The following is a 17,451-nucleotide window of genomic DNA, read 5'->3' on the forward strand; positions in this document are numbered from 1 at the left end:
ATGTGTGAAAGTGTTGTGTGTGAAAGTGTTATGTGTGAAAGTGTGATGTGTGAAAGTGTTATGTGTGAAAGTGTTATGTGTTATGTGTGAAAGTGTTATGTGTGAAAGTGTGATGTGTGAAAGTGTTATGTGTGAAAGTGTTATGTGTGAAAGTGTTATGTGTGAAAGTGCCATGTGTGAAAGTGCCATGTGTGAAAGTGCCATGTGTGAAAGTGTTATGTGTGAAAGTGTTATGTGTGAACATGTTGTGTGTGAAAGTGTTATGTGTGAAAGTGTGATGTGTGAAAGTGTTATGTGTGAAAGTGTTATGTGTGAACATGTTGTGTGTGAAAGTGTTATGTGTGAAAGTGTGATGTGTGAAAGTGCCATGTGTGAAAGTGTTATGTGTGAAAGTGTTATGTGTGAAAGTGTTATGTGTGAAAGTGCTATGTGTGAAAGTGCCATGTGTGAAAGTGTTATGTGTGAAAGTGTTATGTGTGAACATGTTGTGTGTGAAAGTGTTATGTGTGAAAGTGTTATGTGTGAAAGTGTTATGTGTGAAAGTTCTATGTGTGAAAGTGCCATGTGTGAAAGTGTTATGTGTGAAAGTGTTATGTGTGAACATGTTGTGTGTGAAAGTGTTATGTGTGAAAGTGTTATGTGTGAAAGTGTTATGTGTGAAAGTGCTATGTGTGAAAGTGCCATGTGTGAAAGTGTTATGTGTGAAAGTGTTATGTGTGAACATGTTGTGTGTGAAAGTGTGATGTGTGAAAGTGTGATGTGTGAAAGTGTGATGTGTGAAAGTGCCATGTGTGAAAGTGTTATGTGTGAAAGTGTTATGTGTGAAAGTGTTATGTGTGAAAGTGTTATGTGTGAAAGTGCCATGTGTGAAAGTGTTATGTGTGAAAGTGTTATGTGTGAAAGTGCCATGTGTGAAAGTGCCATGTGTGAAAGTGCCATGTGTGAAAGTGCCATGTGTGAAAGTGTTATGTGTGAAAGTGTTATGTGTGAAAGTGCCATGTGTGAAAGTGTTATGTGTGAAAGTGTTATGTGTGAACATGTTGTGTGTGAAAGTGTTATGTGTGAAAGTGTGATGTGTGAAAGTGCCATGTGTGAAAGTGTTATGTGTGAAAGTGTTATGTGTGAAAGTGTTATGTGTGAAAGTGCTATGTGTGAAAGTGTTATGTGTGAAAGTGTTATGTGTGAACATGTTGTGTGTGAAAGTGTTATGTGTGAAAGTGTTATGTGTGAAAGTGTGATGTGTGAAAGTGTGATGTGTGAAAGTGTGATGTGTGAAAGTGTGATGTGTGAAAGTGCCATGTGTGAAAGTGTTATGTGTGAAAGTGTTATGTGTGAAAGTGTTATGTGTGAAAGTGCTATGTGTGAAAGTGTTATGTGTGAAAGTGTTGTGTGTGAAAGTGTTATGTGTGAAAGTGTGATGTGTGAAAGTGTTATGTGTGAAAGTGTTATGTGTTATGTGTGAAAGTGTTATGTGTGAAAGTGTGATGTGTGAAAGTGTTATGTGTGAAAGTGTTATGTGTGAAAGTGTTATGTGTGAAAGTGCCATGTGTGAAAGTGCCATGTGTGAAAGTGCCATGTGTGAAAGTGTTATGTGTGAAAGTGTTATGTGTGAACATGTTGTGTGTGAAAGTGTTATGTGTGAAAGTGTGATGTGTGAAAGTGTTATGTGTGAAAGTGTTATGTGTGAACATGTTGTGTGTGAAAGTGTTATGTGTGAAAGTGTGATGTGTGAAAGTGCCATGTGTGAAAGTGTTATGTGTGAAAGTGTTATGTGTGAAAGTGTTATGTGTGAAAGTGCTATGTGTGAAAGTGCCATGTGTGAAAGTGTTATGTGTGAAAGTGTTATGTGTGAACATGTTGTGTGTGAAAGTGTTATGTGTGAAAGTGTTATGTGTGAAAGTGTTATGTGTGAAAGTTCTATGTGTGAAAGTGCCATGTGTGAAAGTGTTATGTGTGAAAGTGTTATGTGTGAACATGTTGTGTGTGAAAGTGTTATGTGTGAAAGTGTTATGTGTGAAAGTGTTATGTGTGAAAGTGCTATGTGTGAAAGTGCCATGTGTGAAAGTGTTATGTGTGAAAGTGTTATGTGTGAACATGTTGTGTGTGAAAGTGTGATGTGTGAAAGTGTGATGTGTGAAAGTGTGATGTGTGAAAGTGTGATGTGTGAAAGTGCCATGTGTGAAAGTGTTATGTGTGAAAGTGTTATGTGTGAAAGTGTTATGTGTGAAAGTGCTATGTGTGAAAGTGTTATGTGTGAAAGTGTTATGTGTGAACATGTTGTGTGTGAAAGTGTTATGTGTGAAAGTGTTATGTGTGAAAGTGTGATGTGTGAAAGTGTGATGTGTGAAAGTGTGATGTGTGAAAGTGTGATGTGTGAAAGTGCCATGTGTGAAAGTGTTATGTGTGAAAGTGTTATGTGTGAAAGTGTTATGTGTGAAAGTGCTATGTGTGAAAGTGTTATGTGTGAAAGTGTTGTGTGTGAAAGTGTTATGTGTGAAAGTGTGATGTGTGAAAGTGTTATGTGTGAAAGTGTTATGTGTTATGTGTGAAAGTGTTATGTGTGAAAGTGTGATGTGTGAAAGTGTTATGTGTGAAAGTGTTATGTGTGAAAGTGTTATGTGTGAAAGTGCCATGTGTGAAAGTGCCATGTGTGAAAGTGCCATGTGTGAAAGTGTTATGTGTGAAAGTGTTATGTGTGAACATGTTGTGTGTGAAAGTGTTATGTGTGAAAGTGTGATGTGTGAAAGTGTTATGTGTGAAAGTGTTATGTGTGAACATGTTGTGTGTGAAAGTGTTATGTGTGAAAGTGTGATGTGTGAAAGTGCCATGTGTGAAAGTGTTATGTGTGAAAGTGTTATGTGTGAAAGTGTTATGTGTGAAAGTGCTATGTGTGAAAGTGCCATGTGTGAAAGTGTTATGTGTGAAAGTGTTATGTGTGAACATGTTGTGTGTGAAAGTGTTATGTGTGAAAGTGTTATGTGTGAAAGTGTTATGTGTGAAAGTTCTATGTGTGAAAGTGCCATGTGTGAAAGTGTTATGTGTGAAAGTGTTATGTGTGAACATGTTGTGTGTGAAAGTGTTATGTGTGAAAGTGTTATGTGTGAAAGTGTTATGTGTGAAAGTGCTATGTGTGAAAGTGCCATGTGTGAAAGTGTTATGTGTGAAAGTGTTATGTGTGAACATGTTGTGTGTGAAAGTGTGATGTGTGAAAGTGTGATGTGTGAAAGTGTGATGTGTGAAAGTGCCATGTGTGAAAGTGTTATGTGTGAAAGTGTTATGTGTGAAAGTGTTATGTGTGAAAGTGTTATGTGTGAAAGTGCCATGTGTGAAAGTGTTATGTGTGAAAGTGTTATGTGTGAAAGTGCCATGTGTGAAAGTGCCATGTGTGAAAGTGCCATGTGTGAAAGTGCCATGTGTGAAAGTGTTATGTGTGAAAGTGTTATGTGTGAAAGTGCCATGTGTGAAAGTGTTATGTGTGAAAGTGTTATGTGTGAACATGTTGTGTGTGAAAGTGTTATGTGTGAAAGTGTGATGTGTGAAAGTGCCATGTGTGAAAGTGTTATGTGTGAAAGTGTTATGTGTGAAAGTGTTATGTGTGAAAGTGCTATGTGTGAAAGTGTTATGTGTGAAAGTGTTATGTGTGAACATGTTGTGTGTGAAAGTGTTATGTGTGAAAGTGTTATGTGTGAAAGTGTGATGTGTGAAAGTGTGATGTGTGAAAGTGTGATGTGTGAAAGTGTGATGTGTGAAAGTGCCATGTGTGAAAGTGTTATGTGTGAAAGTGTTATGTGTGAAAGTGTTATGTGTGAAAGTGCTATGTGTGAAAGTGTTATGTGTGAAAGTGTTGTGTGTGAAAGTGTTATGTGTGAAAGTGTGATGTGTGAAAGTGTTATGTGTGAAAGTGTTATGTGTTATGTGTGAAAGTGTTATGTGTGAAAGTGTGATGTGTGAAAGTGTTATGTGTGAAAGTGTTATGTGTGAAAGTGTTATGTGTGAAAGTGCCATGTGTGAAAGTGCCATGTGTGAAAGTGCCATGTGTGAAAGTGTTATGTGTGAAAGTGTTATGTGTGAACATGTTGTGTGTGAAAGTGTTATGTGTGAAAGTGTGATGTGTGAAAGTGTTATGTGTGAAAGTGTTATGTGTGAACATGTTGTGTGTGAAAGTGTTATGTGTGAAAGTGTGATGTGTGAAAGTGCCATGTGTGAAAGTGTTATGTGTGAAAGTGTTATGTGTGAAAGTGTTATGTGTGAAAGTGCTATGTGTGAAAGTGCCATGTGTGAAAGTGTTATGTGTGAAAGTGTTATGTGTGAACATGTTGTGTGTGAAAGTGTTATGTGTGAAAGTGTTATGTGTGAAAGTGTTATGTGTGAAAGTTCTATGTGTGAAAGTGCCATGTGTGAAAGTGTTATGTGTGAAAGTGTTATGTGTGAACATGTTGTGTGTGAAAGTGTTATGTGTGAAAGTGTTATGTGTGAAAGTGTTATGTGTGAAAGTGCTATGTGTGAAAGTGCCATGTGTGAAAGTGTTATGTGTGAAAGTGTTATGTGTGAACATGTTGTGTGTGAAAGTGTGATGTGTGAAAGTGTGATGTGTGAAAGTGTGATGTGTGAAAGTGTGATGTGTGAAAGTGCCATGTGTGAAAGTGTTATGTGTGAAAGTGTTATGTGTGAAAGTGCTATGTGTGAAAGTGTTATGTGTGAAAGTGTTATGTGTGAAAGTGCTATGTGTGAAAGTGCCATGTGTGAAAGTGTTGTGTGTGAACGTGTTGTGTGTGAACGTGTTGTGTGTGAAAGTGTTATGTGTGAAAGTGCTATGTGTGAAAGTGCTATGTGTGAAAGTGCCATGTGTGAAAGTGCCATGTGTGAAAGTGTTGTGTGTGAACGTGTTGTGTGTGAACGTGTTGTGTGTGAACGTGTTATGTGTGAAAGTGGTATGTGTGAAAGTGTTATGTGTGAAAGTGTTATGTGTGAAAGTGTGGTGTGTGAAAGTGTTATGTGTGAAGGTGTTATGTGTGAACGTGTTGTGTGTGAAAGTGTGGTGTGTGAAAGTGTGGTGTGTGAAAGTGTGATGTGTGAAAGTGTGGTGTGTGAAGGTGTTATGTGTGAACGTGTTGTGTGTGAAAGTGTTATGTGTGAAAGTGTGATGTGTGAAAGTGTGATGTGTGAAAGTGTTATGTGTGAAAGTGTGGTGTGTGAAAGTGTGGTGTGTGAAGGTGTTATGTGTGAACGTGTTATGTGTGAACGTGTTGTGTGTGAACGTGTTGTGTGTGAAAGTGTTATGTGTGAACGTGTTGTGTGTGAAAGTGTTATGTGTGAAAGTGTGATGTGTGAAAGTGTGGTGTGTGAAAGTGTGGTGTGTGAAGGTGTTATGTGTGAACGTGTTATGTGTGAACGTGTTGTGTGTGAACGTGTTGTGTGTGAAAGTGTTATGTGTGAACGTGTTGTGTGTGAAAGTGTTATGTGTGAAAGTGTGATGTGTGAAAGTGTGGTGTGTGAAAGTGTGGTGTGTGAAAGTGTGGTGTGTGAAAGTGTGATGTGTGAAAGTGTGGTGTGTGAAGGTGTTATGTGTGAACGTGTTGTGTGTGAAAGTGTTATGTGTGAAAGTGTGATGTGTGAAAGTGTGATGTGTGAAAGTGTTATGTGTGAAAGTGTGGTGTGTGAAAGTGTGGTGTGTGAAGGTGTTATGTGTGAACGTGTTATGTGTGAACGTGTTGTGTGTGAACGTGTTGTGTGTGAAAGTGTTATGTGTGAACGTGTTGTGTGTGAAAGTGTTATGTGTGAAAGTGTGATGTGTGAAAGTGTGGTGTGTGAAAGTGTGGTGTGTGAAGGTGTTATGTGTGAACGTGTTATGTGTGAACGTGTTGTGTGTGAACGTGTTGTGTGTGAAAGTGTTATGTGTGAACGTGTTGTGTGTGAAAGTGTTATGTGTGAAAGTGTGATGTGTGAAAGTGTGGTGTGTGAAAGTGTGGTGTGTGAAAGTGTTATGTTGACTTACGCGCTCTCTCTCAAAGCTTCCTCGCCTGCCGCTGAAATCTTCCTGTAGCAATAAATCATCTCCACCAACAACCAGAGCTGCAGGCCGATGATGGACACGTACATCATCACCTCAGACATAATGGACGCCATCCCTCTGGTCACTGCATGCAAGGACAAAACTTTTCAAACATTTTAACACATTTCAACACTTCCTTTTTCATTGTCCCATTTAAAGCACCAGTTACATTGGCAGCAAAACAGGCCCAGAGCATAATACTACCACCTATATACACACACACATACACACACATATATATATAATATAATATATATATATATATATATATATATATATATATATATATATATATATATATATATATATATATATATATATATACATTTGCATGTATACGTGAAAGTGTAAATATGTGAAAGTGTTAGCATGTAAAAATATTAGTATGTGAAAGTGTTAGCATGTAAAAATATTAGTATGTGAAAGTGTTAGCATGTAAAAATATTAGTATGTGAAAGTGTTAACATGTGCGAAGTGTTAGCACGAGAAAGTGTTTGCATGTTACTTCGCACAAATGGAGGTGCATCAAATTTGGTGGAGGTGTGCGAGAAAGAATAGCGATTAAAGAGTGTTTGATGTATTGAAGGCCAAGATGGACGCACCTCGGGGCACCACCTTCATGATGACGGTCTTGTTTGGGTTGGTCTCATATATACTGTTGGAGTAGATGAGCATGCGCCTAAACTTGCACTGGTAGGTTCCTGTGTCGTTGAAGGTGACGTTCAGGATGTAGATGGAGCCGTCCTGCAAGTCCTCCGTATTTTTACTGCCATTCCAGTGCAGGCGGCCATAGAAACGTGGATCCATCACCTTGCCTTCCCTCTCTGCGTAGGTGTACAGCTGCACAGCCAAGCATTATGGGACAAAAGCCATACATGTTATATTTATATACATTAATGTACAGTATTTATATACATATATACACAGTATACATTTACTATTCATACTGTATCTATATGCACTATTTATATATCTATAGTACCTTGCAATCATTACCTTAACCATTCATTCATTTATTCTAATCTCATCAAATCATTAATTCATTAATTCATTCATTCATTCATTCATTCATTCATTCATTCATTCATTCTTTCATTTGCACTAATCTCATTTATCAATTATTTCATCTATGTATTTATGTATTCTAGCCCTATTCATCCAGGCATTCGTCTATTTTTTCCAAACCCAATTCATCCATTCATTTATTATGCATCCATGCATCCGCCTAGTCTAATCTCATTTGTCTATTCATCTACAGTATCTATTCATTCATTCATTGTAATCTGATTAATCCATTCATTCATCTATTTATCTATTCAAAGCCCTTTCGTCTATTCGAATCTCATTCATCCATTCATTCAGCTATTTACTGTATTTATCTATTCTAACCCTATTCATCTATTGTAACCTCATGCATCTATTCATTCCTCCATCTGTACTAACTTTATTTATTCAGTCCTTCATCCAGTCATCTATTCTAACCTCATTCATCCATCCATCCATTTGTTTAATCATTCATTCATCTAGCCATGCATTCATTTATCTATTCTAACCATCCATTCATTCATTCATTGATTTATTCTTTATTCTAATCTCAATGTTGTAATTATCCAACCATTCACTCATTCATCTTTTTTAATCTCATTGAGCAATCATTTCATCTGTTGTTTTACGTATTCCAACCTCATTCATATATTCATTCATCTTTTCATTCATACATCTATTTATCCATCTATTCTAAACTCATTCATCCATTCATCCATCTATTCTAAACTCATTTATCCATTCATTTATCATTCATCCATGTAGTTATTTTAATCTTCATCTATTCATTCATATATTCATATATTGTAATTTATTCATCCATTCATTTTAATATCATTCATCCATTCATTATATATTTATTAATCTATTTTAACCTCCTTCATCTATTCATCCATCCATCTATTATTCATTCAGTCCTTCATCCATTCATCTATTTTAACCTCCTTCATCTATTCATCCATCCATCTATTATTCATTCAGTCCTTCATCCATTCATCTATTTTAACCTCCTTCATCTATTCATCCATCCATCTATTATGCATTCAGTCCTTCATCCATTCATCTATTCTAACCACATGTATCTATTCATTAATCTATTTATTCGTCCATTTATTCACTATCTATTCTAAACTCATTCATCCATTCATTTATCATTTATCCATGTAGTCATCTGTCTATTTGAACTTCCTTCCTCTATTCATCCACCAATTCATTCATCTAGTCCAGGGGTCACCAACCTTTTTGAAACCAAGAGCTACTTCTTGGGAACTGATTAATGCGAAGGGCTACCAGTTTGATACACACTTCAATAAATTGCCAGAAATAGCCAATTTGCTCAATTCACCTTTAACTCTGTTATTATTAATAATTAATGATATTTACACTTAATTGAACGGTTTAAAAGAGGAGAAAACACGAAAAAAATAACAATAAATTTTGAAACATAGTTTATCTTCAATTCCGACTCTTTAAAATTCAAAATTCAACCGAAAAAAAGAAGAGAAAAACTAGCTCATTCGAATCTTTTTGAAAAAATAAAAAAAATAATTTATGGAACATCATTAGTAATTTTTCCTGATTAAGATTAATTTTAGAATTTTGATGACATGTTTTAAATAGGTTAAAATCCAATCTGCACTTTGTTAGAATATATAACAAATTGGACCAAGCTATATTTCTAACAAAGACAAATCATTATTTCTTCTAGATTTTCCAGAACAACAATTTTAAAAGAAATTCAAAACACTTTGAAATAAGATTTAAATTTGATTCTACAGATTTTCTAGATTTGCCAGAATATTTTTTTTTTATTTTAATCATAATAAGTTTGAAGAAATATTTCACAAATATTCTTCGTCGAAAAAACAGAAGCTAAAATGAAGAATTAAATTAAAATGTATTTATTATTCTTTACAATAAAAAAAAAAAAATTTACTTGAACATTGATTTAAATTGTCAGAAAAGAATAGGAAGGAATTTAAAAGGTAAAAAGGTATATGTGTTTAAAAATCCTAAAATCATTTTTAAGGTTGTATTTTTTCTCTAAAATTGTCTTTCTGAAAGTTATAAGAAGCAAAGTTAAAAAATTAATGAATTTATTTAAACAAGTGAAGACGAAATCTTTAAAATATTTTCTTGGATTTTCAAATTCTATTTGAGTTTTGTCTCTCTTAGAATTAAAAATGTCGGGCAAAGCGAGACCAGCTTGCTAGTAAATAAATAACATTTAAAAAATAGAGGTAGCTCACTGGTAAGTGCTGCTATTTGAGCTATTTTTGGAACAGGCCAGCGGGCTACTCATCTGGTCCTTACGGGCTACCTGGTGCCCGCGGGCACCGCGTTGGTGACCCCTGATCTAGTCTAATCTCATTTATTTGTTCATTCATTTATGCATCCATCTATTCTAATCTTATTCATCCAATCATTATCCATGCATCCATCTATTCTAACCACATTCAACTAGCTATTCATTCATCCATTGATTATCTATTCAGTTCTTCACCCATTCATCTGTTCTAACTGCACTCATTCATCTATTCATTAATTTATCCATCATTCATACGTTCATCCGTTTGTCTATTTTAGCCTTATTCACCATTCATCTATTCATTCATTGAACTACTCATTCATCCATTCATCCATTTAGCTATTCTAACCCTATTCACATTCATTCATTCGTTCATTCATTCATTCATTCGTTCATTCGTTCGTTCATTCATTCATCAATTCATGCATCCATTGATTCGTCTATTCTAACTTCATCTGTGTTTTAAAAACAAACATCGAAGTGATGAATGCATGATGAAACATGTCACACACACACACACACACACACACACACACACACACACACACACACACACACACAGGAAGCAGTCTAAGTGCTTCCTGCTGCATTTAAGTGCATGAAATGTGAAAGTAGACGTGTGACCTCTAATTTGCGTCAAAAAGCCTTCGCTAAAAACAAAGATGGCGTCAGTGCTGGCTTGAGTTTGCAGTGGAAGATGAGGTCATGTGATCATGTGACGTGTGACCGTGCCTCACCTCAGAGGAGACGTTGTCGTCCCAGGCCTGGAAGAACCAACTGACAGAAGCCGTGGCCTTCACTTCCCCCCTCTTCTTGCAGGAGATGCAGCCCAGCTTGAAGCCCTGATTGGCCACCGCCTCCGTGTCCGAGTCCACCTCCACGCAGGCGCCGCCGCACACCATCACTGAGCGAGACGACCAGACGGACACGCTGTGAGATGGACGCACGCCTTGCACACGTGACCTTGAGCTTGTGTTATGACCTCTAGCTCATTGCAGGCAGACTCAAATACTACAAGGTGTACTCACATACTACCAAGTGTACTGGGTTTTTTTTGCGTGCTTCTTGTCACCAGTTCACTTCTTCAAACTCAACTGCGTCTCCTTCTGAGCGTCCTGGAGGATCAGAGCCGGCTAGGCAGGTGTTGAAGGTCAATAAACGCTCATGTAGTCATAGCAGCTTGGAAGATCACACTCAGGGAAAACTAAGTCCTCGTGCCTATGTTTCCATTTTTTTTGTTTCTTCATTTCTCTTTTTACTTCCTTTGGACATGTCATCATATACAAATAATAACACCAACGTATTATATACTCTGTGTATGTATTTAAAGAAAAACATTTAATATATCATAATCAGGGGCGTCCCGATCATTTATTGATATCAGATATCGCTCAAATGCCATCAAAAAACAGTATTCGATTATGTGTGCTTGCATGTGTGATATCATCTGCGAAACACGCAGTCCTGCAGAGTGTTGTGTGTGATATCATCTGCGATGCACGCAGTCCTGCACCGTGTTTAAATGTGTGTGGTATCGTGTGCGATACAAACAGTCCTGCAGCGTGTTGATGTGTGTGGGATATCATGTGCAATACATGCAGTCCTGCAGCGTGTTTCTTATGTGTGATAACATGTGCGATACAAGAATTATTACAGCATGTTTACTTGTGTGTGATACCATGTGCGATACAAACAGTCCTGCAGCGTGTTTATGTGTGTGGGATATCATGTGCAATACATGCGGTCCTGCAGCGTGTTTCTTATGTGTGATAACATGTGCGATACAATAATTATTGCAGCATGTTTACTTGTGTGTGATATCATGTACGATACAAACAGTCCTGCAGCGTGTTGATGTGTGTGGGATATCATGTGCAATACATGCAGTCCTGCATCGTGTTTCTTATGTGTGATAACATGTGCGATACAATAATTATTGCAGCATGTTTACTTGTGTGTGATATCATGTGCAATACATGCGGTCCTGCAGCGTGTTTCTTATGTGTGATAACATGTGCGATACAATAATTATTGCAGCATGTTTACTTATGTGTGATATCATGTGCGATACAAACAGTCCTGCAGTGTGTTTGTGTGTAATACCATGTGCAATACACGCAATCATGCAACGTGTTTACTTGTGTGCGATATCATGTGCGATACAATCAGTCTTGCAGCATGTTTACCTGTGTGTGATACAAGCAGTCCTGCAGCATGTTTACTTGTGTGTGATACAAGCTATCCTGCAGCATGTTGATGTGTGTGGGATATCATGTGCAATACATGCAGTCCTGCAGCGTGTTTCTTATGTGTGATAACATGTGCGATACAATAATTATTGTAGCATGTTTACTTGTGTGTGATATCATGTGCTATACAAACAGTCCTGCGGCGTGTTGATGTGTGTGGGATATCATGTGCAATACATGCGGTCCTGCAGCGTGTTTCTTATGTGTGATAACATGTGCGATACAATAATTATTGCAGCATGCTTACTTGTGTGTGATATCATGTACGATACAAACAGTCCTGCAGCGTGTTGACGTGTGTGGGATATCATGTGCAATACATGCGGTCCTGCAGCGTGTTTCTTATGTGTGATAACATGTGCAATACAATAATTATTGTAGCATGTTTACTTGTGTGTGATATCATGTGCGATACAAACAGTCCTGCAGTGTGTTTGTGTGTAATATCATGTGCAATACACGCAATCATGCAGCGTGTTTACTTGTGTGCGATATCATGTGCGATACAATCAGTCTTGCAGCATGTTTACTTGTGTGTGATACAAGCAAACCTGCAGCATGTTTACTTGTTTGTGATATAATTTGCGATACAAGCTATACTGCAGCATGCTGATGTGTGTGGGATATCATGTGCGATACAAGCAGTCCTGCAGCGTGTTTACTTGTGTGTGATATAATGTGCGATACAAGCAGACCTGCAGCGTGTTTAATTGTGTGTGATATCATGTGCGATAAAATCAGCCCTGCAGCGTGTTGATGCGTGTGGGATATCATGTGCAATGCATGCAATCCTGCAGCGTGGTTTTTTATGTGTGATATCATGTGCGATACAAGCAGTCTTGCAGCGTGTTTACTTGTGTGTGATATAATGTGCGATACAAGCAGACCTGCAGCGTGTTTGAATTGTGTGTGATATCATGTGCGATAAAATCAGCCCTGCAGCGTGTTGATGCGTGTGGGATATCATGTGCAATGCATGCAATCCTGCAGCGTGTTTTTTTAATGTGTGATATCATGTGCGATACAAGCAGTCTTGCAGCATGTTTACTTGTGTGTGATACCATGTGCAATGCATGCAATCCTGCAGCGTGTTTTTTATGTGTGATGTCATGTGCGATACAAGCAGTCTCGCAGCGTGTTTACTTGTGTGTGTGATATAATGTGCGATACAAGCAGACCTGCAGCGTGTTTAATTGTGTGTGATACCATGTGCGATAAAATCAGCCCTGCAGCGTGTTGATGCATGTGGGATATCATGTGCAATGCATGCAATCCTGCAGCGTGTTTTTTTATGTGTGATATCATGTGCGATACAAACAGTCTTGCATCATGTTTACTTGTGTGTGATATCATGTGCGATACAAACAGTCCTGCAGTGTGTTTGTGTGTAATATCATGTGCAATACACGCAATCATGCGGCATGTTTACTTGTGTGCGATATCATGTGCGATGCAATCAGTCGTGCAGCATGTTTACTTGTGTGTGATACAAGCTATTCTGCAGCATGTTGATGTGTGTGGGATATCATGTGCAATACATGCAGTCCTGCAGCGTGTTTCTTATGTGTGACAACATGTGCAATACAAGAATTATTGCAGCATGTTTACTTGTGTGTGATATCATGTGCGATACAAACAGTCCTGCAGCGTGTTGATGTGTGTGGGATATCATGTGCAATACATGCAGTCCTGGAGCGTGTTTCTTATGTGTGATATAATTTGCGATACAAGCAGTCTTGCAGCATGTTTATTTGTGTGTGATATCATTTGCGATACAAACAGTCCTGCAGTGTGTTTGTGTGTAATATCATGTGCAATACAAGCAATCATGCAGCGTGTTTACTTGTGTGCGATATCATGTGCGATACAATCAGTCTTGCAGCATGTTTACTTGTGTGTGATACAAGCAGTCCTGCAGCATGTTTACTTGTGTGTGATATCATGTGCGATACAAGCTATCCTACAGCATGTTGATGTAAGTGGGATATGATGTGCGATACAAGCAGTCCTGCAGCGTGATTAATTGTGTGTGTGATATAATGTGCGATACAAGCAGACCTGCAGCGTGTTTAATTGTATGTGATATCATGTGCGATAAAAACAGTCCTGCAGCGTGTTGATGTGTGTAGGATATCATGTGCAATACATGCAGTCCTGCAGCGTGTTTCTTATGTTTGATATCATTTGAGAAACAAGCAGTATTGCAGCATGTTTACTTGTGTGTGATATCACGTGCGATACAAACAGTCCTGCAGTGTGTTTGTGTGTAATACCATGTGCAATACACGCAATCATGCAGCGTGTTTACTTGTGTGCGATATCGTGTGCGATACACTCAGTCTTGCAGCATGTTTACTTGTGTGTGATTCAAGCAGTCCTGCAGCATGTTTACTTGTGTGTGATATCATGTGCGATACAAGCTATCCTGCAGCATGTTGATGTAAGTGGGATATGATGTGCGATACAAGCAGTCCTGCAGCATGTTTACTTGTGTGTGTGATATAATGTGCGATACAAGCAGTCCTGCAGCATGTTTACTTGTGTGTGTGATATAATGTGCGATACAAGCAGTCTTGCAGCATGTTTACTTGTGTGTGATATCATGTGCGATGCAAGCAGTCCTGCAGCGTGTTGACTTGTGTGTGATATCATGTGCAATATGAATAGTTCTGCAGCGTGTTGACTTGTGTGTGATATCATGTGCGATACAAGCCATCCTGCAGTGTGTTGATGTGTGTGTTATACCACGTGCGATACGAGCAGTCCTGCGACCTGTTGACCTGTGTGCGATATCATGTGTGATACAAGCAGTCCTGCCACATTTTGACCTGTGTGTATGTGATATCATGTGCGTATTAGAAGGCATCGCCAACAAATGTGTCCGCATCGTTCAACTTATTGAGCTTTACATCATGAATTATTGTGACCACTAGTTGTCACACACAAAATACCACTCCAATTCAACTTAAAGTCAAATCAAATCACATCAAATCAAATCAACTTAATTTATAAAGCACATTTAAAATTTACCACAGAGGTAGCCAAAGTGCTGTACAATGGGCAGGTTAAAAGATAATACGAGTACCGAGCAAACACAACACAACACAAACAGAACACGATAAAAAATACAAATAAAAAATAAAAAATAAAAAAAATAAATGAAAAATAAATAAATAAATAAAAAATTAAAATAAAGAACCATAAGTCCATTCCAGTTGTTAACAATAAATATTGTTGTGTTTTACATAGCTACCATTGTTCTCTGTTTGATTAATTTTACCTCATTAAACATTTCTACAAAATAATATAAGTATTAATGCTGATATTGTATCGGTTCAATTTTCAAGGCTACAATGGTATCGCAAGTGAAATAAACACCCTTAATTATAATAATAATAACAATAATATTAAACTGATGTATGACCTTAGACAACAAAATAAACTGACATATTACTACCTCAGACAACAAAATAAACTGATGTGTGACCTCAGACAACAAAATAAACTGACATATTACTACCTCAGACAACAAAATAAACTGATGTGTGACCTCAGACAACAAAATAAACTGACATATTACTACCTCAGACAACAAAATAAACTGATGTGTGACCTCAGACAACAAAATAAACTGATGTGTGACCTCAGACAACAAAATAAACTGATGTACGACCTCAGACAACAAAATAAACTGACATATTACTACCTCAGACAACAAAATAAACTGACGTGTGACCTCAGACAACAAAATAAACTGATGCATGACCTCAGACAACAAAATAAACTGACATATTACTACCTCAGACAACAAAATAAACTGATGTGTGACCTCAGACAACAAAATATACTGATGTATGACCTCAGACAACAAAATAAACTGATGTGTGACCTCAGACAACAAAATAAACTGATGTACGACCTCAGACAACAAAATAAATTGACATATTACTACCTCAGACAACAAAATAAACTGACGTGTGACCTCAGACAACAAAATAAACTGATGCATGACCTCAGACAACAAAATAAACTGACATATTACTACCTCAGACAACAAAATAAACTGATGTGTGACCTCAGACAACAAAATATACTGATGTATGACCTCAGACAACAAAATAAACTGATGTGTGACCTCAGACAACAAAATAAACTGATGTATGACCTCAGACAACAAAATAAATAATAAAAATAACAATAAATAATAAAACATTTTTTTAATTTGGCTTTAATATGATGTATTTCGGAAAAAATACTTTAATGTATATACGATATATTTAAAAAAATCCTAATAGTGCATGTATTTGTGTATGACACATTTGAAAACATATATATATATACATATATATATATATATATATATGTATATATATATATATATATATATATATATATATATATATATATATATATATATATATATATATATATATATATATATATATATATATATTGAAGTCCTCATATTTTTTTATTAATCCTAAATATACATTTGTATTAGTTTTCCCTGAGTTTTATCTTGAAGGCACACTTTTCCTGCACATTTGTGCATTATGGCTCCACTTTTTTCACGCCATTTTTTGCACAGCTTTTTTTCCCTGCGGCCAAAGATGAAGACGCAGTTGCACGGTGCTCTCACGCTTGCTGCTTACATCTCCACAGAGGAGCCTCGCCGTGCACCGTGTGCTCCATGCAGATCTTTTCTTGCATTTTTATTTCCTTTCATGACACATTCGGCGCCATTTTCGCCCTGCGCCAAAACTGAGGGGAAATAAAGAGCGCCGCTGGTCACCGTGCGCCATTTGGACGGCGAAACACACACGCATATATAGAAGCGGGAGTCTATATATGCCATCATCATCATCACATCGGCCGAGAGTTACACACCTGCAAGCATCTCACACTGCAGGCCTCAGCCAATGACGGCCTGCTACCCTCAACTTTGACCCCCGCCGGGGTCATGCTTTGGGGACAGGAGACACACATGGGGTCAGGCTAAGCACGCACTCAAGCAAGCACCGAGAAGAGCGGTGAAAGGGACAACGTTAGCGAACGTGTGGTGAGCGCACAGAGCGAGAAGAGGTGAGAGAGGAAGAAGAAGTTGAGGCTCTGCAGAGAAAGGGGAAGAGAAGAGGACACGCCCGTAAGCAGACCAGGAGAAGGTTACACAACACAAATCATACATCACAACTTTGGTGCCGCTTTCCATGGGCCGCCATCTTTGCTACGTGCAGTATGTGAAGGTTATGCCCTCGTACACAGCGTCATACCCACCCCTCATCCAACTAATGTTAGAAATATAATAACCAGTATTTGTATATAATAACCATCATATAATAACTAGTATTTGTATATAATAACCATCATAAAATAACCAGTATTTGTATATAATAACCATCATATAATAACTAGGATTTGTATATAATAACCATCATATAATAACTACCGTAGTATTTGTATATAATAACCATCATAAAATAACCAGTATTTGTATATAATAACCATCATTTAATAACCAGTATTTGTATACAATAACCAGCATATGATACCCAGTATTTGTATATAATAACATCATATAATAACCAGTATTTGTATATAATAACATCATATAGTAATTAGTATTTGTATATAATAACCATTATTTAATAAACAGTATTTGTATAAAATAACCATCATATAAGTATTTGTGTATAATAACATCATAAAATAACTAGTTTTTGTATATAATAACCATCATTTAATAACCAGTATTTGTATATAATAACATCATATAATAAGTATTTGTATATAATAACCAT

The 17,451-nt window shown here is 37.1% G+C and overlaps 1 protein-coding gene across 8 annotated transcripts in view; it reads right to left on the minus strand.

Annotated features, from left to right (window-relative positions):
* Nucleotides 1–17,451, minus strand: part of LOC133660479 (sodium channel subunit beta-1-like) — a 49,716-nt gene that overhangs the window by 17,015 nt on the left and 15,250 nt on the right. For 7 of the 8 annotated variants that reach the window (XM_062064016.1, XM_062064012.1, XM_062064011.1 and 4 more), the window contains 3 exons: nt 10,142–10,308; nt 6,655–6,892; nt 5,996–6,137 (listed from right to left, as the gene is read on the minus strand). In XM_062064016.1, the coding sequence (XP_061920000.1) occupies nt 5,996–6,137; nt 6,655–6,892; nt 10,142–10,308 (547 nt within the window). Of the gene's footprint in view, nt 1–5,995; nt 6,138–6,654; nt 6,893–10,141; nt 10,309–16,540; nt 16,763–17,451 lie in introns of all 8 variants that reach the window. The other variant, XM_062064017.1, reaches the window with a different exon arrangement.

This window comes from Entelurus aequoreus, linkage group LG11, assembly GCF_033978785.1.
Source record: "Entelurus aequoreus isolate RoL-2023_Sb linkage group LG11, RoL_Eaeq_v1.1, whole genome shotgun sequence".
Taxonomy (NCBI): domain Eukaryota; kingdom Metazoa; phylum Chordata; class Actinopteri; order Syngnathiformes; family Syngnathidae; genus Entelurus; species Entelurus aequoreus.